Raw genomic sequence first — 25,624 nt, forward strand, 5'->3', positions numbered from 1 at the left:
TCCTCCCACACAGAATTTATACGCAAGCGTAAATTAATATTGGGAGCCCTATATCTTACCGAGAGCCCAGTCCCTTTTTCGCGCCTGAAGGCTCCGCCCCCGCGGCCAATCAGTAGGCCTTGCCCTTTGCAGTGACCAATGGCAGTGAGCGTGGGGGCGTGGTCAGGCGTCCGGGGGTGCGGCCTGGCGCTAAGAGAAGCGGCGGGGTGAGCCGGGGGCTCTAGTGAACAGCGCAACCGGACGGGGAACGCCGGCGGCCGGCGAGTGGAGGCGGCCCGGGCCCGGCGGTCTCCGAGATGTCACGATGGCTATGGCCGTGGTCGAACTGTGTGAAAGAGCGGGTCTGCCGCTACTTGCTGCACCACTACTTGGGTCACTTCTTCCAGGAGCACCTCAGCCTGGACCAGCTCAGCCTCGATCTGTACAAGGGCAGCGTTGTCCTGCGGGATATACACCTGGAGATCTGGGTGAGGATCCAGGCCCGAGCCCTGGAAGGGTCGGACTCGGGGGTGCAGCATCCTGAGTCTCCCTGCGAAAGGGTCGGACTAGGGGACCAGGCACCGGAGTGGAGAGGCCTTGGGCGTCCGGCCCTTTCCAGGGGTCAGCTGATCGCCTCCAGAGCCAGAAGCTGGACAGAAGGGGCCCCTGCCTCTACTTCACAGAAGGAGAAACTGAAGCTGGGGAGCAGGATGTCACTTGTCTGGAGAATGCCAGAATTAGTGTATCAAATTGGGGGCCTGAGTTGAGCGTGGTGCCAAGGGGCTAAGGAGAGGGTGAGGAGGAACCTCGGAAACTAGGGGGCTCTGGTGGGACCAGGCCAGGGAAGTGACAGAGTTGGGGCACACAGCTGGTTAGGGAAGTCTGGCAGGGGTCCAGGGCCCTGCTCTGGGCACCTGTGGGAAAGGTGCCCTGACCTCCTGACCCCACGACCCTGGCTCGGTGGGTGGCGTTCGTCTCCGGATATGGATGTCAACAACCGCGTCAGCACCCCTGTTGATCAACACGTTGTGTGACTGCCACCGATGCCTACTTCCTGCTTTTAGGAGAGTGGGATGGACTGAATGGGTGTTTGGGGAGGAGCTTGGGCATCAGCATCCCCACCTAGAGGAAAGCCCGTGAGGAAAGGTGGAGAGATCTGGCCTTAGGCAGAGAGGAGAGAGATGCTGGGGAAGCAGAGAGGAATAAGCTCTGGGTCAGAGGCCTGCGGCTGGGGGCAGTGAGGAGCTGTGTCTCACGGTTCAGCTGACCTGGGAAGTTGCAAAGGAGCCACCAGTTAGAGGCGCCAGACCAGGGCTGGCACTGGGTCAACCCTCCAGTCCAGAGCAACAGGGGTGGGCATGGGGACAGGGGCTTCGCAGTTTCCTGGGGGAGCAGACAGGGTGCCTGGCCTCAATGCAGTCTGGGCAGGAGAAACTGGGCTTTAGGGTAGACCAGGTCTTCCTGAGCAAACGTGGGGTAGGCGGAGACCCCTGAGCCCAGACTTGGTGGCACCTCTTGCCTGTGAATCCCAGTGCGGGAGACCTTTTCTGACCTCTGACTTCAGCCTCTTAGGCTAGCCCAGACCTCTAGGCTGCCTTTCTATACTTCCACCCGCCCTGCCCTCTGGTTGGGGATTTGAATTGGCTCCTAGCTAGGCTGCTTTCCTGCCCGGCCTCCAGGGAGGAGTTGGGCCCTGGTGGAATGCAAGTGCTTTCCCAATATGCCCGCCCTTCTCCAGGCTGCCGCGCCTGCAGCCCCTCCCTTGCAGACCCCCAAAGAAGCCAAGTGCCTGGGTCTCAGTCTCAGTTCCCATAGTACACTGGGTGACTAGGCTAGTCCCTTCTCTTTAGGCCTCAAGTTTCCCCATCTGTGGATCTGTAGGTGAGGAATTTGCACGTGATGTCTGTGGGCCTTTTAGCCCTGCCGTGTATTTCATTCATGGATCCAACAGGTGTTTACTGAGGCCCTCTCTGGGTGGCACCACACAGAGCACCTGGAGTCACACAGAGAAGGCAGGTGGGCTCCTGCCCTCAGGGAGCTTCCAGACTGGTGGGGGGGCTGCTCCCCTATTTGTCACCAGGGGCTCTAGCCTTGTGCCTCAGAGAGAGCACAGCTACCCCAAGTGTTTGGAGTTGGGGGGCCCCCTCCAGCTCAGGTCAGCCCCCTGCCTGCCTCTCCTGGACACTCCCCTTAATCCACACTCGCCCAGGTAAATGTGGGCTGCTGCTCTCTCTGCCAGGCCTTTGCATGTGCTGTGCCCATGCCTGAAACCCTGCCTTCCATCCCCTCTGCCTGGCTCCCTCCTCTTTGTCCTTCAGCTCTGCCCTCCTCTGGTTTGAAAGACTGGGCACGTTGGACTGTACGGTAATAGGGCGGGCCAAGAGTAGGGATCAGTTGAGCAAAGGTAGGATCTTGTAGGTAGCATGTGGACGGACAGGGGGAGTGAGGGTGCTCTCCGAGGTGGAACAGCCAGGCAAGGAGTGTAGCAGCCAGGGAGATGGCTGGGTTTGGGGCTTTCCTGAGCTGGCTTTGTCTCCTGCCTGCTCCCAGTCTGTGAATGAGGTGCTGGAGTCCATGGAGTCGCCACTGGAGCTGGTGGAAGGCTTCGTGGGCTCTATCGAGGTGGCCGTGCCCTGGGCCGCGCTGCTCACTGACCACTGCACCGTGCACGTGTCAGGCCTCCAGCTCACCTTACAGCCCCGCCAGGGCCCGGGTGAGAACAGAGCAAAGCTGGGGCGGGGGTGGGGGTGGGGGTGCGGGAGAAGGCGGTGCGAGTGGGCCTGGACACCCAGGAGCTGACTGGACCTGCCGGCCCTGAGACCCTCTTCCTACCTGCAGGGCCGGGGGCTGCCGACTCACAGAGCTGGGCCTCGTGCATGACCACGAGCATGCAGCTGGCCCAGGAGTGCCTGCGGGATGGGCTGCCCGAGCCCTCTGAGCCACCACAGCCCCTGGAAGGACTGGAGATGTTTGCCCAGACCATTGAGACTGGTGAGCAGGCCCCGCCCGGCCACTGTCGCCCCTCCGTGGCCCACAGGGCAAAGGCCTCAGACAGCACCCTGCTGCCTGACAGGGAAACTCTGTCTGGCCCTTGCTGCTCTGCCTGACCTGAGACCCCTCCCCACCTCTCAGTACTGCGAAGGATCAAGGTGACCTTCCTGGATACTGTCGTGAGGGTAGAGCACCCGCCCGGTGCTGGGGAGCGTGGCGTGGCAGTGGAAGCCCACGTGCAAAGGTAGGGGCAGGCTGAGTGGGGGTGCTGGCGTGAGGGAGAGGGGGAGTAAGGGGCTGCTGAGTGGCCCTGGCCCCACCTGCACCCCCAGCCTGGGCTCCTGGGAAGTGTCAGGGCAAGTCTGGGTGGGCCTGGGCTGTGGCCAGGGCAGCGGGCGGCGAACTGTGTTGTGAGCCTGGAGTGGTGTCCCGGGGCCAAGTGGTAGAGGCCTAGGGTAGCTGGGCCCCCGGGGTCAGGTGATACGCTGAGGGTCTGGGGAGCAATGGCCGCGGAGGTCCAGGATGGCCTGGCTATGATGGGACGGCTCCGCAGGCCAGACTTCACTAACCCCAGACTCCTAGAACAGAATGCTGTGTGGGGAGAGGGCGGCCTGGGCAGGAGCTGATCCTACACTCCCCAGACTAGAGTACTGCGACGAGGCCGTGCGAGACCCAAGCCAGGCACCGCCCGTGGATGTGCACCAGCCCCCTGCCTTCCTCCACAAGCTGCTGCAGCTGGCGGGGGTCCGCCTGCACTTCGAGGAGCTCCGCCCACAGGTGGGCCGACTCTGGTCCGGACCATCTCTTTCTCCTTCTAATCCCTGTCCTCTCTGGCCCTTGACCCATCTTCCCCTCTCCATCCCTTCTGACCATCTTTGGCTGCATCTTTTCAATCCCTCCCCTCCCATGTCTTCTTGTCTCCCAGGAAGGCCCCCCAGAGCCTCCCTTGCAGATTGGCAGCTGCTCAGGGTGCCTGGAGCTGACAGTGAAATTGAAGCAAAATGAGGCCTTCCCAGGCCCCAAGGTGGGTCTCCAGGCCCCTGGGGAGGAGGGATTATGCGCCATCTCAGAATCCTCCTTAGCAATGCTGATCTTCCCTGGGACGGAGCGGGGTCATTAGGTGGGGAAATCACTGCCTTCTAGGCAAGTGGAGAAACTGAGGCTCAGAGTGGTCAAGTTGGAGCCAGGGTCACACAGCTAGTTGGTGGCAGAGCTTAGCCTGGCGACCGGCGTCCTACCTCCTCAGGGTGAGGGCACGTGGGTGGCGGCAGTGGCTGGTGTAGGCTCCATGGTTGCTTCCTCCACCCCCAGCTGGAGGTGTGTGGGCAGCTGGGCTCCCTGCACCTGCTCCTGACCCCACGGCAGCTCCAGCAGCTTCAGGAACTGCTTGGCGCACTGAGCCTTGCAGGTGAGGCCTCTGGGCGGTCCAGGGAGTGGGAGGGCTGGGAAGGCACCGGCCAGACTGGACTGACACAAGGAGTTGTCCTCCCCCGTAGACCCCGAGGGCCTGGTCGACAAGCTGAACAAGAGCCGCCCACTAGGTGCTGACGATCTGTGGCTGATTGAACAGGATCTGAATCAGCGGCTGCAGGCGGGGACCGTAGCTGAGCCCCTCAGCTCAGACCCCCTTTCGAACCCCCTTGTCAACTTGGAGAGCACTGGTGGGTATGGAGCCAGAGCCAGCAATTGGCGGGGTGTCTACTGTGGGCGCAGGAGTCAGGGGGCTGAGCCCGGCTGCCTCTGACCCCCTTCCTCTGGCCCACAGACCTCTTCTTCTCCATGGCGGGCCTCACAAGCAGTGTGGCCTCAGCCCTGTCTGAGCTCTCCCTCTCCGATGTAGACCTGGGCACCTCTGTGCACAGCAACATGGCCTCCCGCCGGCTCTCTGCTCAGGGCCCCCCAACCGGTGAGTCCTCCAGGGGCAGGAAGAGCTGGAAGAAGGCTTGGTGCCGGTGTCATCTTTGCTACGTGCATGTGGGAGGCCTCCAGTGCTGCCTGGAGGTCCACCGTTGGTGACTTGGTTCCGTGGGAACGCTCAGGGGAGGTGGCGGTGCGATGGACAGAACCTGGGTTTCGGAGTTAGAGACCTTGGGCCGAGCACTTAAACTCAGTTTCCCCTTCCATAAAAAAGGGGTGAGATCTGACCCTGCCAGGCTGCACGTTTGAGCTGATGTTTATTGAGAGATCGCGTGTGTCAGGTACTGAGTAAGTGCTTCGTCACCTCCAGTTCTTCCAGCTTCCTTGAGCGGGTTGAATTGAGCTTGGACTCAGTGTCTGGCATAATAAGGCTTCACGTCACCCCTGCCTGGCCAAGTCCCTGGCCAGAGTCACGATCCAACTAGGCCAGGGCTTCTCCTGGCCCCTAGACCACTGTCTGACTGTCACTTTACCTGGGATGCCTATGAGCTCTGGGGAGCCTCTGGTGAAGCCTTTGTCCTCTCAGGCAAGACAGCCCCTGCACCCCCCTCGAGCACCCTGCGCCCCGACTCGCTGCTGAAGATGACCTTGGGGGGTGTGACCCTGACCTTGCTTCAGACATCTGCCCCGTCTTCCGGACCACCTGACCTCACCACCCACTTTTTTGCGGAGTTCGATGCCACCAAGGATGGGTCCTTCGGCTCCCATGACTTCTACCATCTCCGACCGCGCTTCCAGAGGGCCTGTCCCTGTAGCCATGTCCGGTACAAGCCCGAGGCGGGCCTGAACTAGAGGGGACTCCCTGAGCCCCTGAAGCCCACCTTCTGATGCCCAGCTTCTTCCCGTAGGCTAACGGGTGCCGCTGTGCAGCTTTCCTGGGAGCTGAGGACAAGCAGGGGCCGGCGGATTACCAGCACGGAAGTGCACTTCGGGCAGCTCGAGGTGCTGGAGTGTCTGTGGCCCAGGGGCACTCCAGAGCCTGAGTACACAGAGGTGAGGGCTGAGAGCCAGTGTGTGCACGGCAGGGCCTAGAGGTGAGGGTGGGCTTGGGGGCTCGGCCTGACCCTGTCGTCTTCCATGTCCTGCCCCAGGTCCTGAGCTTCCCCAGCAGCCTGCGGTCCCAGGCCTCGGCTCAGCCTTGTGCTCACCTGCGCCACACGCAGACCCTGCGCCGGCTGCCCAAGGTAACCCACCCTGCTCCAGGCCCAGGGGCCCCTGGCTGTTTCCCACGGTGTATTGCCCCCCACCAGCCTCCCCTGGTGCCTCCCTGCTCCCACCCTCCACCCGCCTTACCTGTGCTCAAACCAGAGCACACCTCCCCATCCCGGAGCCCTTGAGTACTTCCGGGCCATATACATGCCATTCTCTTAGCCCCTCTCCTGGCTCATCTTGGCAAACCCCTGCCAGCCTCCAGGGCTGGAGGTGGTAAGTATTGGGTGGTTTTCGTTAAGCGAGCATGGTTGTCTGCCCCGAGCAGGCGGTGAAGGTCTCCTGGGTTCCTCACCCAAGCTCTTCTCCTCACAGCTTGGGAGGGCTCTGTGTCCTTTCTGTTTTTGCTCAAGGGGAACCCTGCCCATCCTGCCCTCACCCACCCCACAGCCCTCGCTGACCTGAGCACCCTCACCCTCAGAGCCGGCCCCGGCGCCCAACTGCCTGCCATTGTCACTCAGAACTGGCCCTGGACCTGGCCGACTTCCAGGCAGATGTGGAGCTGGGGGCCTTGGACCGGCTCGCTGCCCTGCTGTACCAGGCCACCACACCCCCTCCCGAGCAGCCGGCTGGCCTGCTGGTAAGAGGCGCAGCCAGGGTGGAGAGCAGGCCGTGGGCCCTCTGGCTCTCGGCCACAGTTGGGTGGGGGCGGGGGGGCTAGCAGCAGCTCTGACTCCCCCCCTCCCCTCCCACAGACAGAGCCCCCGCCAGCAGCTGAGCAGCATGCAGTGGTGCGGCTCTCGGCACCCCGGGCCACACTGCAGCTGCGCTTCCCCATTGCTGACCTGCGGCCTGAGCGGGACCCCTGGGTGGGCGGGGCCGTGCGGGCCGAGCAGCTGCGCCTGGAGCTGACTGAGCCCCAGTTCCGGTCAGAGCTGAGCAGTGGGCCTGGCCCCCCAGCCCCCACCCGCCTGGAACTCACCTGCTCCGACCTCCATGGTAAGAGCCCCCCCAAGAGACAACCCCTTGGGCAGGGGGCTCAGGCCTCTAGGAGAGGTGGGCTTGGGGCCACGGAAGGGGCTGGGTCACGATGGGGGCAGACCCTGGTCCAGACCTGATCTGCTTCGTGAGGCACCAGCATTGGGTATCCCAGGGCTCCTCTGGGCAGCGGGCAGAGTGGGCCACTTATCCCTGGGCTGCTGCAGACTGTGGGCGCGAGGGAGGGCACAGGTCTGTACACAATAAAACACAGCTGTCATGGGGGTGCTCCCACTGACCCACCTGGTCTTGAAGAAGAAATGGGGAAAGGTGGCAGTGACAACCCCCCGTCCCTCCCCATCCCATCCAGTCACCTACGAAGACGGAGAGAAGCCACCTGTCCCCTGCCTGCGGGTCTCCAAAGCCCTGGATCCCAAGAGCCCTGGGCACAAGTACTTCCTGCCCCAGTAAGTTGGGGCTCTGGGAGGAGCAGACAGGAGTGGAGGGCTTTGCTACTGAGGGCAGTGGGAGGCCACTTGGGGCCAGGGGCTGGGGGGCCCTGCAGGCCAGTGACAGGCCTGTGCCCTGGCAGGGTAGTGGTGACCCTGAACCCCCAGCTCGGCGCACAGTGGGAAGTGACCCCGGAGAAGGGAGAGGAGCTGGAGTTGTCGGCCGAGAATCTGTGCGAGCTTCGGGAGCCTGAGCCCTCACCCTTCTCCTCCAAAAGGACCATGTACGAGACGGAAGAGGTGAGGTCCAAGGCCTTTTGGGTCTCACGGGAGCCACTTGGTGGCTCTGGGTCAGGGGGACAAGACCACATGGGGCACCAGAAAATGTGAACCAGCACCAGTGAGAATTTCATTTCTTCCATTGTCTCTGGTCAGTGGGGAGTCTCAGGGGGCCCAAGAGTGAGGGCAGCGCCTGGGGGACACGGGCCCTCGATGGGGAAGATCATGACCCGTCCCATCAGCCATTTATCAGCAGGGTACATTTGGGCCTCAGGATCCTCTTCTCCGAAGGTGATGAGGGTTGAGTGAGAGGTAGTTAGGGGCCTGGCCTCTGGGCCAAACGACCTGGGTTCGAATCCAGCCTCTGCCACTCAGTGGCTGTGTCATCTGGGGAAGTTGTCTAACCTCTTGGAGAGTTACCTACAGATGAGTTTCCTCATCTGGAAAGTGGGTATAATGACCTGTCTCATGGGCCTGTCGTGAGGATAAAGGGGTTAACATAAACGAGGCCCTTGGAGCAGGGTTTGCATGCAGTCAGCGCCTCAGACAAGATGGCTGTCATACATCCCAGCAGAGAAGGGCTCATGTGGATGAATGAATGAATGATAGGAGTTCAGGAAGCAGACCTGGGTCAGATTCTAAGGCCGGCAGCAGGCCCTGACATCTCTCGCATCCCCTTCCCTGCTCCCACACCTAGATGGTGATTCCTGGAGACCCTGAGGAAATGAGGACCTTTCAGAGCTGGGCCCTGGCGCTGTCCCGCTGCAGCCTGGAAGCGGTCCTGCCCGGCGCCCACATCTTCCTGCCCAGCAAGGAGGTCTACGAGAGCCTCTACAACAGGTGGCGACGTGGGCAGGGCAGGGGGTGGCAAGGGGCTGGGCCGGGCCTCCCTCACCACCGTGGTCCAACTGCCCTCTCAGGATCAACAACGACCTGCTCATGTGGGAGCCCGCGGACCTGCTTCCCACCCCCGCCCCTGCCACTCGCCCCTCTGGCTTCCCAGATGCCTCGGGCTTCTGGCACGACAGCTTCAAGATGTGCAAGTCTGCCTTCAAGCTGGGTAGGAGGGGCGCCCTGGTGGGGCCCTGGGGCCGGGGCCGCCCTCCCAGGTCTCCTTCCCACTCGGCTCCTTGATCTCCCCCCAGACTCGGACTCGGACGACGAGGACACCCACTTCTCAGCGGGGGCATCAGGCACCCCCCAGCGCCTTGTCCCTGAGTCCCAGAGCCCTCACTCCCAGAGTACCTTCTCTACACTGGTGACGGTGCTAAAGGGTCGGATCACGGCCCACTGTGAGACCAAGGTGAGCACAGCCCAGGGGAGGTGAGCCCCTGACTCCAGAGCCCCCACTGGCAGGAGAACAAGGCCTGTGTGAGCAGCTCCAAGTGGGGAATGTGGGAGACAGAGGCCCCACCGGGGGCCGAGTGCGGCCTGTCCAGCCAGTAGCACCCACCCATGCCCCCGAACCCATCCCATCACACCCCGTCAGCCACTTACTAGCACCTGCTATACGTACGGTACTATGCCAGGGGTCCGAATGAACACCATCTAATGCTCGGAGGTAGACAGGGCAGGGATGACCCTTCCCCTCTGGCGAAAGAGAAGGTGCTGCTCCGGATCTCCAGCGCTCTGGGGAGGGGCTGAAGCCGACGCTAGTCAGGCCCGGGCTCCCAGAGGCGCCCTCACCCCTGAGGGTGTGGGAGCTGCTGAGCGTAGCTGGTGAGGCTGAGCCACGTGCTGCCTGCAGGACGAGTGCGGGAAGCGGCTGGAGGCCACGCACGGGGAGCTGGTGCTGGACGTGGAACAAGGCACCATCTTCAGCGTCTGCCAGTACCGAGGCCAGCCGGGACTCGGCTACTTCTGCCTGGAAGCTGAAAAGGCGACACTGTACCACCGAGGTGTGAGGGCTGGCGGCCAGTCACCGTGGGGTCTCTAGGGTACATGGGGAGGGGAGCTGCTTCAGGAGGGATGGAGTGGGTGGTCAGCCAGCTTGGCAGGGGTGCCCTGGATGGAGTGGGTGATCAGCCAGCTTGGCAGGGGGCTCACCAGATGCCTCCGCAGCGGCTGTGGATGACTACCTGCTGCCCAGTCGCCTGGAGCTGCCCACCTTTGCTCCTCCGGCCCAGCTGGCCCGAACCATCTACCCGTCGGAGGAAGGGATGACTGAGCAAGGAGGCGTGGGCCGCAAAGGCCAGGGCCGGGGCCCCCACATGCTGTCCACCGCGGTGCGCATCCAACTGGACCCTCACAGGAACGTCAAGGTACAGCCACGCCTGCTTCTGGCCCACCTGTTTGGCCAGGGCCACTGCCTCCCTGGTGCCTGGAAGGCTGGGCTGCCGCCATGCTGACTGTGCCCTGCCCCCAGGAGTTCCTGGTGACACTGCGGCTGCACAGAGCCACCCTGCGCCACCACATGGCCCTGCCAGAACAGAGCTGGCACTCCCAGGTGAGGGAGGGTCGCGTGGGGGGCGTGGGCTGGGCCAGAGCTGACCTTGGACTGGAGCCGACTTCTGGGTGGAGCCCCTGGGCGAGGGTGTGACAGACAGCTGATGGGCAGCAACTGGAGAGCTGTGCTGCGGTTGGGGGTGTTGAGGAAGAAAGAGGCCCCCTCCTCCCCTGTCCCTTTCACTCTGGCCCCCAAAGCTGTTGGAGTTCTTAGATGTCCTGGATGACCCAGTGCTGGGCTACCTGCCTCCAACGGTCATTACCATCCTACATGTACACCTGTTCTCCTGTACCGTGGACTACAGGTACCCAGGCTCGGGGCTGGGGGCCAGGGGCTGGGCCCCTGTGTAAGGAGCCTGCCCCAACCCAAATGTGACCCACCCCTCCAGGCCCCTCTACCTCCCTGTACGTGTCCTTGTCACTGCTGAGACCTTCACCCTCTCCAGCAACATCGTCATGGACACCTCTACCTTCCTGCTCAGGTATGCGGCTCCCCCACCCGAGCTCCCCGTCCATCCCACCCCAAGTTGGCTGCAGCTGCCACTCCCCCAGGGTCCTGTGTACCTGCTGTATATCTTCAGGTCAGTCTGAGCCTTTCTGGACATTTAGGTGATCCCTCCCTGGGGAACAAGATTGGGTTTCACCTTCCCAGAGTCAGTCAGACCTTCAAATCAGAGCCTTAAAGGTGTTTGAGCTCTCTGACCTGATCACCTCACTTCTGGTGGTTGTCCTTAGGATAGAAGGATAAGAAAGGTAGAATGTAATGCCTCTGTAGTATAATTCAAAATAGTCAAAACTTGTAAACAACTTAAATGCCCCCAAATTACGACCTCAGTCAGTAAACCTGGCCCACTCAACCATTAAAGTCAAATTTAAGAATAACATTGAAAAATATGGGGAAATGCCATAGTACAATATTTATATAGAGATATAAAACTATATATGTATATATATATTTTTTAAAGACTTTTGGGGGTGTGTTTGTATGAATCTCTGTGTGGCTTCATAGAAAAGACAGGATGGAGATGTATAGTTGTCCCTTGGTATCCCACAGGGGATTGGTTCCAGGACCCCTCGTGGATACCAAAATCCAGGGGCGCTCAAGTCACATATAAAAGGGTGCAATATTTGCATATAACCCATGCACATCCTCCCATATATATATTTTTTAATTTACTTATTTAATTTATTTATTTTTGGCTGCGTTGGGTCTTCGTTGCTGTACGCGGGCTTTCGCTAGTTGTGGCGAGCAGGGGGCTACTCTTTGTGGTGCGCTTCTCGTTGCAGTGGCTTCTCTTGTTGCGGAGCACGGGCTCTAGGCGCACGGGCTTCATTAGTTGTGGCACGTGGGCTCAGTAGCTGTGGCTCACGGGCTCTAGAGTGCAGGCTCAGTAGTTGTGGCACACGGGCTTAGTTGCTCCACAGCATGTGGGATCTTCCTGGACCCGTGTTCACTGCATTGGCAGGCGGATTCTTAACCACTGCGCCAGCAGGGAAGTCCCTCCCGTATACTTCAAATCGTCTCTAGATTGCTTAATAACACCCAATACAATGTATATGCTATGTAAGTAGTTGCCAGCGCATGACAAATGCAAGTTTTGCTTTTGGGAACTTTCTGGATTTTTAAAAAAATATTTTGATCCGCGGTTGGTTGAATCCTCAGAAGCAGAACCTGCAGATATGGAGGGCTGACCGTATAAGGTGCTTTTCTCAGAATTCGGGATTAGCTATATTTTTTAAATATTTGAAAGGAGCTTATGTTAGGTTGCCATTAAAATAAGGACTTATTTTAAAAGAACAATGCAGGCTGTAGGGGGAAAACAGGACATTTCCCTCCCAGGGCTGCTATGAGGCCCAGGTGAGGTGGAGAAGCTGGAAGTTTTTGGAGAAAGAGAAATGCTGCCCGGTTGCCTCGAGTGCCTGTTGTCTGGGCCTGTGGTACAAGACTCCAGGCCCAGTCTCCCCACTGTACAGACAAGAACACCGAGGCCAGAGAAGACCCAGCACTAGTCTTCTCTTGTGGGCTTGGGACCCCCTGTTGGTGCCCCTGCTGCCTGTCTCTATGAGCAAGCCCCACCCCTGCCAGCTCCTTCGGAGCTGCCGCCTGCAGTGGCTCCCGGCCCTTCTCAGCCCCGTTCCCCCCCAGGTTCATCCTCGACGACTCCGCCTTGTACCTGTCCGACAAGTGTGACATGGAGACCCTGGATCTGCGGCGAGGTGGGCAGGGCCTGGACTGGGTTCCCTCCCGTCTGAGGGGCTGTGGCCCCCGACCATACCCAGAGCAGCCCGCTGTCCTCACCCAGCTGCTGGCCAGGTCCTCAGCGCCCATGCACATGTGCACGCACACAAGGGCTGCACCCAGACAAACCCTAGATTCTCGCAGCGGGGCCGGGGCCTGGGTAGGAGGAGGCAACGGGAGCCTCTCCTGCCTCTGCCTCAGATTATGTCTGTGTCTTGGACGTTGACCTTCTGGAGCTCGTGATCAAAACCTGGAAGGGGAGCACTGAGGACAAACTGGTGAGTGTGGCTGTCGCCCAGGGTCCCCCAGAGCCAGAGCAGGGACTGGGGCAAGGGAGCCTTCGGGGGATCACTTTTCCCCACGCACCGTCTCTTTGTTTCTGCTCCCTGGGCCCAGGCTCAGGTCCAGTCACTGACAGCCCTTTCCTGTGGTTATTGGCCCTCCTGGGAAGGGCCAGACCTTTGGTGGACATCCCTCCCTATGAACCCTGCCAGCAGAGGGCAGCTGTAGCCACGAAAAAGCAGGGCCTCAGGAGTCAGCCTTTCTGGGTCTCCAGTGTCCTTATCTGTAAAAGGGAGATCCCAGGCCCCGCCTCACTGGAGACGGCGCTCAGAGTCCTTCACGCGGGAGTGCACCCTTGCTTCCTCAGGCGGCCCTGGGCGAAGCCCCTTTTACTCTCTAGGCTCAGTTTGCCCATGTGTTCAAAGGGTAGTTGGCTGACCGCCCCAGGCTGACCGCCCCAGGGGAGACCTGGCCCAGTCCTGTCTAAGTCTGGTGGGGCTAGAACCCAGGCTGATACCCGCCCGCAACCCCGCAGAGCCAGCCACTCTTCGAGCTGCGCTGCTCCAACAATGTGATCCACGTGCATAGCTGTGCTGACTCCTGCGCCCTGCTGGTCAACCTGCTCCAGTACGTGATGAGTGAGGGCGACCTGCACCCCCCTCCCCGGCCCCCCAGCCCCACGGAGATCGCCGGCCAGAAGGTACAGGTGAGGCCTGGCCGTACAGGCCACCAGAGCCCTGCCCAGCCCCCTCCCCGCCATGGCCGCCAGGGACCTGGTGATGGGGGAGCCCTGGGGCCCCCCTCCCTCCTGACACGCATTCACCAGTCCTCCCCTGCCTGGCGCAGCTCTCGGAGAGCCCTGCCTCCCTGCCCTCATGCCCCCCAGTGGAGACAGCCCTCATCAACCAGCGGGACCTGACCGACGCCCTCCTGGACACGGAGCGCAGCCTGCGGGAGCTGGCCCAGGCTTCAGGTGGGCTCAGGATGCTTTGGGGCCAGCAGACACAATCAGACACCCACATCAGGCATCCCCCTAAGCCGGCCTCTTTCTCCCCCACAGGGAGCCCCTTCTTTCAGGCCTCTCCAGTGTCGGTCTACCTATTCCCAGGTGAACGGAGTGGGGCCCAGCCCCCCTCGCCCCTGGTTGGGGCCCCCACTGGCAGCTTGGGGTCCCACTCAGAGGCCAAAGAAGAGGAGAAGGAAGAGGAAGGGGATGGAGACACTCTGGACAGCGATGAGTTTTGCATCCTTGACGCTCCTGGCCTGGGCATATTGGTGTGTGGTGGGCAGGCTGGGCAGGGGCCTGGAAGAGGGTGGCTCAGTTCTAGGCCCTTCTAGAGCTCCCACTGTGAGAGAGGCAGGAGGTGGTCAGTATCAGTGGGGAAGTGGGGTTGGGTCCCTGGGGAGGCAGCCCTCACTCTGGGCTTTGAAGGAGTTGACGGATTTCCAGAGGAAGTGACAAGGCATGGAGTCCTGGGCAGAGGGACTGGGACATTCAAGAGTAGGGAGGGGGCTTCCCTGGTGGCACAGTGGTTGGGAGTCCGCCTGCCGATGCAGGGGACACGGGTTCGTGCCCCAGTCCGGGAGGATCCCACATGCCGCGGAGCGGCTGGGCCCGTGAGCCATGGCCGCTGAGCCTGCGCGTCCGGAGCCTGTGCTCCACAACGGGAAAGGCCACAACAGTGAGAGGCCCGTGTACCGCAAAATAAATAAATAAATAAATAAGAGTAGGGAGGGATAGGAGCAGGGCAGGTAGCGGGAGAGTGAGGAGAACCACCTGGCTGCAACGGTGCTGGCCTCCCGGCCCCCAAGTGCCAGTGGGAATGACGTCCAGACTCACTGTCACACGCAAGACCTGACAGGGCCGACAGGAGCAAGGGGCACTCAGGCTCCTCAGGATAATTGCCCGTGGGAATCACCTTTTGTGAAAAAAGGGAGACAGATGCGAGGATGAGGGATAAACAGGTGGCCTGGACTGGGGAAAGCTTCTGTGGCCTATATGTTCACTTGGCCTCCTCCCTGCAGCCCCAAGATGGGGAGCCTGTGGTGACACAGCTGCATCCAGACCCCATCATAGTGCAGGACGGGCACTTCTCACAGCCGCTGGGCAGCACGGACCTGCTGCGGGCACCTGCCCACTTCCCAGTGCCCAGCAGTCGTGTGGTGCTGCGTGAGGTCTCCCTTGTCTGGCACCTCTATGGGGGCCGAGACTTTGGCCCCCATCCCGGACACAGGTGAGAAGGAGAGGGCGCAGGTGGCAGCTGTGGCAGTGGGGCCCCCAGGAGATGAGGCCCGGGCTGGGGTCCAGTTCTGACCCTCAGCAGCTGGTAACCTTGAGCCAGATCCTCACCTTCTGGCCTTATTAACTCTTCCTCTTCCCTTGCCCTGCCTACCTCCCAGGAGAGGGTCTCTTGCCCCAGGCTGAAAGTCCTGCTGTGATGGGAGGGAATGAGGAAAGGGGCTTCCCCTGAGTCAGCGTGTCCCTTGTTCCTCTTCCCAGGGCAAGAGCAGGCCTCACAGGCCCCAGGAGCTCCCCTTCTCGCTGCTCCGGCCCCAACCGGCCCCAGAACTCCTGGCGTGCGCAGGGGGGCAGTGGCAGGCAGCACCACGTCCTCATGGAGATCCAGCTCAGCAAGGTGAGGCCAGCCGGGGTGGGGCACCGGGACAGGCCCTCGTGTCCCTGCTGCTCAGCTAGCACTCACTCCACGGGAACTCCTGCGGGCCCCTGCTCCTGTACTAGGTCAGCTGCTGCCATGCTGTTCCAGATGCTGGATGTAGCGATGAGCAAAGCAGACAGAAACCCTGCTTTCCTGTCCCTTGTATCATAGTGGAGGGAGCCCAGTAAGACTATATATACAGACGCTCAGATGTGATAAACGCGCAGGAAACGTAAACAGAGGGGGCACAGGGAGTGCTGGGGAGGGCCGGAAAGCGCTCGTGAAAATATGCCGTTTTGCACAAAGATGTGAAGCCACAGTGAGCCAGGGAGAGGTTTTCAGGCAGAGGGCACAGCGAGAAGGCCGCAAGCTGGGAGCATCCCTCGCGTGTCCCGGGAGCAGCAAGGAGGCCAGCGAGACTGCAGCTGAGCAGGGAGGAGGGCAGTAGGAGGCGAGGCCAGAGATCCAACCCAGACCAGGCCGCGTAAGGCCCTGTAGACCACGGATGGTTTGGGTTTTTACTAGAGGGACGGTGGAAAGAACCACGGGCTGGGCTGCTGGACTGAGTGTGCGTGAGGGAGGGAGCGGGCCGGGCTGACCTGAGGAATTGTGCGGGTCAAGCGAGTGAGCCCACACAGCCACTCCCTGCTGGTGAGGGTGCTTGTGCTGAGAGGACTCGGGGATGCGCTTCAGAGTGGTGGCCGGGGCTCCTCGGACACCCGACGGGCCGGGGAGCCAGTGCCAGCGCCGGGTGAGGGGGAGACAAGGCTGGGGCGAGAACCCGCCGGTGAGGGAGGCTTTGACCTGTCAGGGGCAGGAGAGAGGCCAGTGTACTCCAGGTCAAGGGCAAGGGCCGAAAGCAGGCTTTGGAGGGGGAAGCACGGCCTCGCCAGGCTACAGTGAGGAGTTTGTAGGGCGCCAGGTGGGGGGGCAAACGCTTTACAAAGATCCCTCTGGGTGGGTGGAGAGGGGCTGGAGGGGACGAGCAGGGGGGCCGGGCAGGGGATGGGTGACGGCAGCTCCGAGACCAGGTGCAGCTGTGGCGGTGACAGAAGTGCAGCGGGACTGGAGAGATGTTCTCAGGAAGCAAAACTGACAGCCGTAGTGATAGAGAGATTGCAGCGGGAGGACCGAACCAACGTTTGCACTTAGGGTGATAGGGGGGCAGGTGGATTCTCGGGAGGCAGTCGGGTTCATCGTGGCCGTGGGGCGTCTGAAGTGCCTGTGACACAGCTGTGTGGAGGCGTCCAGGTGGCAGCCGCTGTGGGACTGAGATTGGGCTGGGAGAGGAGGGGCTTGGGGTGAGCCCCCTTCGCTGTGCAGCCCTGCGTGCCGCTCAGGCCTCCGTCCGCCCCGCAGGTAAGCTTCCAGCATGAGGTGTACCCGGCAGAGCCAGGCCCCGTAGCCCCCGGCGAGGAGCCCGAGGAGCAGCCGCTGTCCCGCCAGGTGTTCATCGTGCAGGAGCTCGAGGTCCGAGACCGGCTGGCCTCCTCCCAGATCAACAAATTCCTGTATTTACACACGAGTGAGCGGATGCCACGGCGCACCCACTCCAACATGGTACAGGCCTTCCGCACGGTCCACCCTGAGAAGGGCACACGCATGCTCGCGTGCACACACATGCATGTACACATACAGACCCCGGTTGTCTGTGAGCCTGGGAGGGGGGCGGGGCCCAGGCGGGCTTAGCTGAGGGAACAGCATGTGCAGGACCAAATGGGGGAGCAGTGGGGGCCAGGGGCCTGAGGCCCAGTGGGTGCCCAGAGCTCACCCTCTGCCTTCAGCTCAAGATCAAAGCGCTGCACGTGGCCCCCGTGACCAACCTGGGTGGGCCCGAGTGCTGTCTCCGCGTCTCACTGCTGCCCCTGCGGCTCAACGTGGATCAGGTGAGTGGGCTGCGTGGGGGCAGAGCCTGAGGTGAGCCCACTGCCTCCAGGCCTCTGAATCTGACCTGCTCCTTCCCCCCGGCAGGATGCTCTGCTCTTCCTCAGGGATTTCTTCACCAGCCTGGCGGCCAGCATCAACCCTGTGGTTCCGGCGGAGACCTCCACTGAAGGTGAGCAGCTGGGCAGGGAGGGGAGGGTCTGGGCCTCCTGCCTCACAGCCATGCCTGGGCCCATCCCTGGTCTGTCCCCCGCCTCTCCTCCAGCTCACCCTGAGACCCCAGTCCAGCCCAGCGGCCCCCAGGAAGGGCAACCCGAGGGTGTGGAGACCACCAGCTCCCAGGAGGCTGCAGGCGGTAGACATGGCGCCTCCCCTGCTGAGCAGCAGCCCATCTACTTCAGGTAGGGCCTTGGGCTGGGGGCCCCGTGCCAGGCTGCAGGGGATCAGGCCAGTGACCACAGGACCCCTTTCCCCACTCCCCACCCAGGGAGTTCCGCTTCACGTCCGAGGTGCCCATCTGGCTGGATTACCACGGCAAGCACGTCACCATGGACCAGGTGGTAAGCGGGGCTGTCAGGTCCCCATTCTGCCCAGGTGTGGCCTGCTCTTTGGAGGCCAGGGGGCCAGGGCTGTGTCCAGGCACCGTCGGCTACTGTCAGCCTCTAGTGGCTCCTGTGAGCTGGGCGGGTCCCTGGGTCCCATCACGTAAACTCCAACCCCTCCTCCCTCCCCAGGGCACTTTCGCAGGCCTCCTCATAGGCCTGGCCCAGCTCAACTGCTCCGAGCTGAAGCTAAAGCGGCTGTGTTGCCGGCATGGGTGAGCCTCCAGGCCTCTCTCAGGGCCCTTTCTCTGTTCCTGACTGTGGCCTTGGCCAAGACATCACCCCTCTGGGACCTCAGTTTGTGCTCTGTGAAATGGCCACAGTCAATCCCTCCGTACGGGGCTGGGTGGAGCCGTGGGGAGTGTTGGGGTGCCTTGGGTCCTCCTGGCCCTGTGACCCCTCAGCGTGTGGCTCTGCCCCACCCCACCCTCCGCTTCTCTCCCCTTCCTAGGCTCCTGGGTGTGGACAAGGTGCTGGGCTATGCTCTCAACGAGTGGCTGCAGGACATCCGAAAGAACCAGTTGCCTGGCTTGCTGGGGGGCGTGGGCCCCATGCACTCTGTTGTCCAGCTCTGTGAGTATCTGACTTTGGGGGCTCTTGAAAATGCCATACTCTTGGGCAGCCTAGAAGCTGCTACTGGGAATAGGTGGAAGAGTTCCCACAGCAGGGTAGGTGGGGGCAGCCTTGGGCATCTCTGACCACCCCGTCCCGCCAGTCCAAGGGTTCCGGGACCTGCTGTGGCTGCCCATCGAGCAGTACAGGAAGGATGGGCGCCTCATGCGGGGGCTGCAGCGGGGGGCTGCCTCCTTCGGCTCATCCACAGCTTCAGCCGCCTTAGAACTCAGCAACCGGCTGGTGCAGGCTATCCAGGTGAGTGGCCCCAGCGTCCAGGCCATGCAGGGCAGGGCGCCCCATTCCATCCCCAAAGCTCTACTGAGGGTAGGCCACCTGGGAATGTGGTATCTTTCGAGGAACAGTCACGGAGAAAAGAGGCCGAGTGACTGGCTTGGGGCCCACCGTGGTTCCCATGTGGGAGGGTGAGTGCCCCCAGGCTTTAGAGCCCACTGGGTCTCTGGTCATGGCTGTGTCCTGAAGGGGAGGGAAGGGGGCTGGCTCTGTTTACTGACAAAGAAACTGAGGCCCAGAGACTGGCCCTGGTTCATTCAGGCCTCACGCTTTGCCAGGCCCAGATGGGAAGGCAGGGCGTTATCCCGTGAGCAGTTGCAGTTGAGTACCCTGGGTTCTGGAGTAGAGGGGGCCGACAGGCAGGTGTTTGTGGTCAGTCCTAGGAGGTGAAGGCGTTTGTGGCCAGTCCTCGGAGGTGAGGAGTGAGCTTGCAGATGCACTGGGGGGTGGGGGCAGGGTCTCTAGAGAGGAGGCTGGAGGGATCAGCAGGCATCTGAGGGCCACCCCCAGGGCATTAGCTGGGGTGTAGGACAGCCAGGTGAGGAGGTTGGGGGGGAGGGAGTGACACTGGGGGCGAGAGAACAGAAGAGCCAGCGGGCAGAGGGTCACACTCAGTGATGGCTTAGTGATCTGTGGGGATGGGTCAGGGGAACCCAGGTTTCCGCCAGGGCCGCCCCTGGAGCTGGCAAGGAGCAGGAGGCGGAAGGTCGTGCGCTGAGCTCGGGCTGCATCTGTGGCACCCACAGGCGGGCAGGGTGCCGGGTGTGGTGGTCAACAGGAGAGGGGTGGGTCCAGAGGACATTAGGAGAGTCCCCTCAGGAGGCTTGCAGTCCACCTGCAGCCCCCTGGCCTGGGTGGTGGGAGCTTGGCAGGACCCCAGGAGCAGCACAGTAAAGCATGGATGCGGGGAACGCAGGGTTTGGGGGGGTGGGCTCCCACCCGGTCGTGGGTGCTTAGTCCCCCTCTCCTCATCTGGTGCCCACCGTGCTCCCCCAGGCCACAGCCGAGACGGTGTACGACATCCTGTCCCCGGCAGCGCCCATCTCGCGCTCCCTGCAGGACAAGCGCTCTGTGCGAAGGCTGCGGAAGGGCCAGCAGCCGGCCGACCTTCGGGAGGGCGTGGCCAAGGCCTACGACACAGTTCGAGAGGTAACGGAGGCCCAGCCCTGCTCCCATTCCTTCCCTATCCTCCCCCCCGGCCCTCCCCCAGAGACCCCGGCACTGACCTCCAACCTCCGCAGGGCATCCTGGACACAGCTCAGACCATCTGCGAGGTGGCGTCTCGGGGCCATGAACAGAAGGGGCTGACAGGCGCTGTGGGGGGCGTGATCCGCCAGCTGCCCCCAACGGTGGTGAAGCCCCTCATCCTAGCCACAGAGGCCACGTCCAGCCTCCTGGGGGGGATGCGCAACCAGATCCTCCCTGATGCGCACAAGGACCACGCTCTCAAGTGGCGTTTGGACGAGGCCCGGGACTGAGCCCCAGGCGCCCGGGACCCCAGGGCGCGGCCTGCCCACCCCACCCAGCCCGCCCAGTGGCACTTGCTCCCGCACCTCCCGAGAGCTGGGGCCCACAGCTGGACGGGCCAGGCCTTCAGGGGAGGGACTGGGAAGGACCCTGATTGGCGCACCCACTGCCAATCGCCGTGAGAGTGGAGCCTCCCTGCCTGGGCCCTCGGCCCTGCCTCTGCGCTTTTCCTCTGGAGAGAAAGGACGCTGCCCCCACCCTGCCCCACCCCCGGGCCCACACTGCTGCCTTGTTCCAGGGTGGAGGCTCTCGGATCAGCCAAGCGTTTTTCTGTGTCTCGGGGGGAGATGGGGGAATGGACACCTCGTGGTTCAATGTATTTTTAAGCTCCTTGAGTGTGTGGGTCAGTGTCTGCATGCAGTGGAATAAACTGCCCACCGCCAGCCCCCTCATCCTGTGTACCTGCACTGCCCCAGCCTCAGCCTTGACCTTGACTCGCCCCATCCCCATCTCTGCACCCAGCACCTCCCCTGTCACCACCAGAGGTTGCCACAGCCTCTTCGCCCACTCAGCAGGTTAACAGTCCACCACCACCCTACCCACCGCTCCTACCTACCCAGTCACCTGCCCACCTCTGCGCTCCTTCCCTCGGCTCCCCTGCCGCTACGCCGGGGGCTCCTCGCCACACTCCCGGGGGACCACCACCCTGGCCCCACTTCTGGCGTGGCTGGCACGGGGTGGAGGGGGGAGGAGGAATGGTCCTTGAAGCCCACCTCACCCAGACCACGTTTCTTGGCCCTATGCCTGAAAGAGCTCAGGATCCTACCCTACCTGGGGCCAGGTGTGAGGTGCGCTGGGAGGACGCTGGACCAGAGTAAAGGGTAGGGCTGTGGAGTGCCCCAGGGAGGCTCAGACTCTGACCTTGTGACCTGAGGCCACGCCCTTGGTCCCTGAGCCTCAGGTCCCTCCTGGTAATCCCTGCCCAGCTGACCCAGGGACCACGAGGGTCAGTGATGCCGTTCCTGGAAGGCTGGGCCTTCTGAAGGCTGCCGCTGCCTTCCCTAGCAGAAGCTCTTCAGGTGACTGGAAGCTCTGCCCTGGGGTCCCAGCTCCAGGCCGCTGGAGGGGGAGGGGCGCTGGGGGCAGCACTCTGGCTGGAAGGGGTCCTGACAGTGATGTTTGCACAGAAACTCACATGGGATGGGGAAATTGCTATTGTCCACCCCCTCCCCCAACACCCCGTACCTTGTTTCTTGTGAACAAGGAAGAAAGGGCTGCTCTGATCATGCCCCTCCCCGCCCCGCTCCCCAGTAGCACTGGGCTGAGATGGGAGGGCCTGTGAAGAAACTGAGGTCCAGGTTAAGAGGCATGGACGTAGAGAACCCTCACCGTGCTGGGGTGTCAGCAAAGCCCCCTAACTGTCCCTTTGTGTGCCTGGTGGCCCCTCCTCAGTGAGGGAGATCTGGGCACCAAGTGAGCAGGGCAGAAGTTTTGTCCTGGTGGACCCCAGCGTCCTCATTGCCCACCGTCACACAGTGACGGGGGAGAGGGGTTTTGATGGCTGGGGTCTGATGCCACGCGGAGGGGCAGGCGGGGGCCCGGTCTGATTCTTCCTGGAACTGCCCCACCTGCCCGAGCACAGTCCAGAGCTTCATGCCCTTTGAACCTCACTTGTGATCCGTATTGACAGGCGGCAGGATAATCATTAACTGTAGCCAGGGGCTGGGCCAACAGCTCAAAAGGCGCTGGGCTCAGGGTGGCCCCACTTCCTCCTCGGGCCCCGAGGGCCAGCCAGACACCCAGGTAAGAGCCTCCCGCGGGTGGTCAGACCCCTGCAGCCTCTCTGCCCCGGGGTGCTCCCGAGCCCAGCCCTTCTGAGGAGCAAGAAAGGAAGGGACCTAGGCAACCACTGAGTGACCCAAGCAAGTCCCTTCTAGCCCCTGGGCCTCAGTTTCCACCCGTGGGGTAAGGGGGTCAGGACTCCTGATTGAGTGGCAGCATCTCTGCTGCTGCTACTGCCTCTGCCAGACCAGGTACTTAGTCCTGCCTGGGGGGTCTTCAGAAGGGCCTGCTGGGCTTTTGGGGTAGGGGTTGGGGGCCACCAACTAAAGTGTCTTCATTCACAGGCACATCCTCCCAGGCAGAGGACTCCTGCCCTCACCTCACCTTGACTGCATCCCAAAAGGGAGGACACCACTTCAGGGAGGTTGCCGGGCAGGATGGACCCCCAAGGCCCTGATCTGTGACCTTGGGCAGCCTCTTTTGCCTGTCAGGGCCGGTTTCCACTGCTGGGAAAGGGGAACATAGCCCAATCTGGGGTCTCCAAAGTATCCCCTAGGCCTCAGCAGGACTGGCATTGTAACTTGGGCCAGTCTCTTGGGCCGGAGCCTGTCTGGTGGGGGTGAGAACACACTTTGCAGGAGAAAGGTCTGTTCCCCCAGGGGTCCTGGGCCAGCTCAGGGACCCCAGACAACACCTCCTTCCTCTCCCCACTGAGGGGACAGACTCAAAGGTTGAAGGGAAGGTGGCTTCCCAACAGCGCAGGCCAGGATGGCCTCACAAGCCCTGATTTGCATATGAGGAACCAGCAGCCGCTCAGAGAGGTTAAGCCACTTGCTCGAGGTCACCCAGCTCCCAGGACCCTGCTGGCTCTCGGGCCGCTGAGGTGCTAAGTGCTCTTCCAGATTGGCAGTTGCTTATAGCCCTGTTCTTAGCATTCTGTGGCAGGTTTGTGTATCAGCATCTTTTCCAGTTCCCTGTTCTCGCCCTTTTCCCCCTACCACTATCTATCTCCTCTGTCCCTTTCCAGTTCTCTGCTTGCCCCTCTCATCTCTCTCTTGGCCTCTCTGTCTCACTCTCCCACTTTCTCTGTCTCTCCTTCTCCCACCACCCTTCTCCTTTCTCATCTCCGCTTCGTATCTGGGGCCATCCTCAGGAATCTGGGCATTCAGAGGTCCCTGGAGATGGACAGGTGCCCAGCCGTCCTTCACTGTCCCTCTGCCCTGCGGCTGCAGCAAGAAGGGTGGGCAAAGGGCAGAGAATGGAGGCCACAGTGACCAAACCTGAAACTGGGGCCCAGGTCTGGTTGGGAAAGAAACGAGGAAACAAGGAACTTGGGGAGAGAGGGTGTGCGGGTGTCAGAGCAGGCAAAGGCTGCCCAGGAGCTGTAAATGGGAGCCACTCCCGGCTTTATGAGCAGATCTGGGGTTGAGACTGGACTTCGCCCAGAGAAGCAGTGCTGGCATGAGACTCCGGGTGTGGGCCTGGATGATAAGGAGCCTCAATAAAAAGACCACAGACCTGGGGCCATGAGGACCCAAGGGGCCCAGGGGGGTGGTCACGCTATACTCCCCAGACCTCTGCCCAAGGGGAGATGCCAGGCGGGCAGGGCCCAGGCCTCCGGTCGGTTCCCACCCCCTGTAACAGCAACTCCATGTGGAAGTGCCCACAAGTTCCAGTGGGGCTGCTGTTATCTGGGGTGCGGGCCAGTGTCCACAGAAGAGGAGAGGCGGCTGCTGCCCAACAGGCCAGCAGGGACCCCCATGGCCATGCTCCCAGGTCCAGGATGGCAAAGGGTAGTGGGCTGTCAGCAGGCTGCCAAGACCGAGTGCACAGGGCTCTGACCTATGAATTGACAGCCAGTGCTCTCGTCTCCCCTCTGGCTGCCAATTCCATAGGTCACAGGTATGTTCGCCTCAATGCCAGCCTCCAGGACCTGTGGGGGAAGGGGTGGGGCTGGGGGTGTCTGGTGGGCACTGAAGACTTGCCATCACAGGGCAACACTCAAGGCCCAGCTCCCTTCTGTCCCATTCCCACCTTTCCATTTTCCCTCTTGTGAGCATGAACTGCTTTAGGTCTCCACCTGTACCGACTGTGCTGCAGCACGCCTCTGTGCTTAGTCCATGCGGTTCCCTCTGCCTGGAACACCCTTCCCAGCTTTTTTGCCAGGCTCACTCTTGCTAACCGTTCCAAGCTCCGCCCAAGCATCTGCTGCCTCCAGGAAGCCTTCTTAAAGCCCACTTGATAGTAAGTGGCTGGCCGGGCACCCCCAGTACCCTGTGCTTGCCCCAAGCCCTGCATGCTCCCAGGGTTTCCGTTCTCCCTACCACCTTAGGCTCAGCCCCCGACCCAAGCCGAGCGCAGGTGTGTGCTCGATAAATGTCTGAACAGACCCTGAGCCTCCATCTTGCACCCTGAGGAACGTCCTCAGGGTGCAAGATGGAGGCTTGCAGTGTGGCCAAGGGGAGCCAAGGACCCTGGGTTCCAGTCTGCGCTGGAGCCCCTCCGCCACCCCGGACAGGGACCCGGAGCCAGCCTTCCCCTCCGCTCGCCCCGTTCTCTCTTCCCAGTCTCATCTCCCCAGGCTGCCCTGGCCCAGCCGTGGACAGAACTGGCGGTCCCCACCCCTGCTCCAGCTTCCCACAACAGCCTCGCTCCTGCCTGGTTTTTATAACATGGGGTTCTGGGAACATTTTCATTTGAATAAAAAGGTTTCTGCTGCTAAAAATTTAGAATTTAAACCCTGGAAACACAGACTAGGAATAAAGTCCAAATTGCTTAGTAACAGGAGCTGGTTCTTGAGCCCTTTCTGCTTGCTGGGCGCTTGCACACATCAATCGCCTGGAATCATCTCGGCAACCTTGTGAGGTAACTGTTGTGAACTTGTTTGGGAGATGAGAACTCAGGCTCAGAAAGGGTGAGCATCTTGCGAAAGTCACAGAGCAAGTCGACCTTTTCTCCCTCCGAGGACTCTGCGCGGCTGACAAGCGTTCAGCCCCCTGCTCTTTCCCTTGCCCCTTCCCACGTGCAGCTGGGCCCCCATCCCCTCGGCTGAGGCCCAGCTGGGATGACCCTCCCATGACTGAAGGATCTGCTCCTCTTCCTCTACCTGCACCAGCTCCGTGGGCCTCTCCCACTGCCTCCTTATCTCATTCAGTGCAGGGCTGAGAGCTCTGCAAGCTTATCTTATCCTCGTGCTGATCCCAGACTCCTTGAGGGCAAAGTCCAGGACTCACTCATCCTCCCTGGTCAGGCAGCCCAACATAGTAGGTGTTCAGCGTACTCTGGCCGAATGGAGGTGATCTGAACTCTCACCCTTTCGGGGCTGTCAGGCCCCAGGCCTAGAGTGCTGGCTTAGGGTGGAAGCAGGTGGCAGGCAGCCTCCTGCTCTGGGTTTCCTCCTCCATCTGCCTCTACAGAGCCCCTGATGGCTCTCAGCGACCATGTAACAACTCGTGCAAGGCAGACCCAACTCTCTCTGACTGGCTCCTTGACCTGTGGCCTTTTCCCGGCAGGCCCTGGGCCTGTGCACATCTTGCCTAGCCTGGAGACCTCCGGGACACCTCCCTGCTCACCACCAGAGCCGGCTTCACCCTCTTCCCCACTCATTGGCCCCCATGA

At 61.7% G+C, this 25,624-nt stretch overlaps 1 protein-coding gene across 4 annotated transcripts; it reads left to right on the forward strand.

Annotated features, from left to right (window-relative positions):
* The first annotated feature begins 201 nt into the window (after positions 1-201).
* Positions 202-20,676, forward strand: ATG2A (autophagy related 2A). 4 transcript variants are annotated; one of them, XM_089914550.1, is made up of 41 exons: positions 202-467; positions 2,530-2,692; positions 2,818-2,970; positions 3,112-3,214; positions 3,558-3,747; positions 3,896-3,994; positions 4,282-4,378; positions 4,467-4,631; positions 4,736-4,876; positions 5,414-5,651; positions 5,736-5,880; positions 5,979-6,071; positions 6,518-6,676; positions 6,792-7,035; positions 7,385-7,481; positions 7,607-7,763; positions 8,440-8,582; positions 8,663-8,802; positions 8,888-9,045; positions 9,490-9,640; positions 9,804-10,003; positions 10,108-10,188; positions 10,386-10,492; positions 10,577-10,669; positions 12,334-12,404; positions 12,628-12,704; positions 13,244-13,414; positions 13,555-13,681; positions 13,769-13,983; positions 14,734-14,942; positions 15,209-15,344; positions 16,725-16,925; positions 17,150-17,251; positions 17,337-17,421; positions 17,515-17,650; positions 17,737-17,809; positions 17,984-18,066; positions 18,303-18,424; positions 18,567-18,721; positions 19,754-19,906; positions 19,999-20,676. In XM_089914550.1, exons 1-41 carry the CDS (start codon positions 297-299, stop codon positions 20,233-20,235), a joined length of 5,841 nt encoding a protein of 1,946 aa, XP_089770676.1. In that variant the 5' UTR covers positions 202-296; the 3' UTR covers positions 20,236-20,676. The 4 variants fall into 4 exon arrangements, with proteins under 4 accessions (XP_089770676.1, XP_089770677.1, XP_022447248.1 ...); XM_089914551.1 differs by having other exon boundaries at positions 13,244-13,408; XM_022591540.3 differs by having other exon boundaries at positions 203-467; positions 3,612-3,747.
* Positions 20,677-25,624: the final 4,948 nt, after the last annotated feature.

The sequence above is a fragment of the Delphinapterus leucas genome, chromosome 7 (genome assembly GCF_059928025.1).
Source record: "Delphinapterus leucas isolate spDelLeu-1000000601 "Yukka" chromosome 7, BTC_Dleu_Yukka2, whole genome shotgun sequence".
NCBI lineage: Eukaryota > Metazoa > Chordata > Mammalia > Artiodactyla > Monodontidae > Delphinapterus > Delphinapterus leucas.

Coding starts and splice junctions, on each gene's coding strand:
- ATG2A (XM_089914550.1), top strand. CDS start 297: ATGTCACGATGGCTATGGCCGTGGTCGAACTGTGTGAAAGAGCGGGTC. Junction 6,072..6,517: donor CCCTGCGCCGGCTGCCCAAG/GTAACCCACCCT, acceptor CCTCACCCTCAG/AGCCGGCCCCGGCGCCCAAC. Junction 15,345..16,724: donor TGGAGATCCAGCTCAGCAAG/GTGAGGCCAGCC, acceptor TCCGCCCCGCAG/GTAAGCTTCCAGCATGAGGT.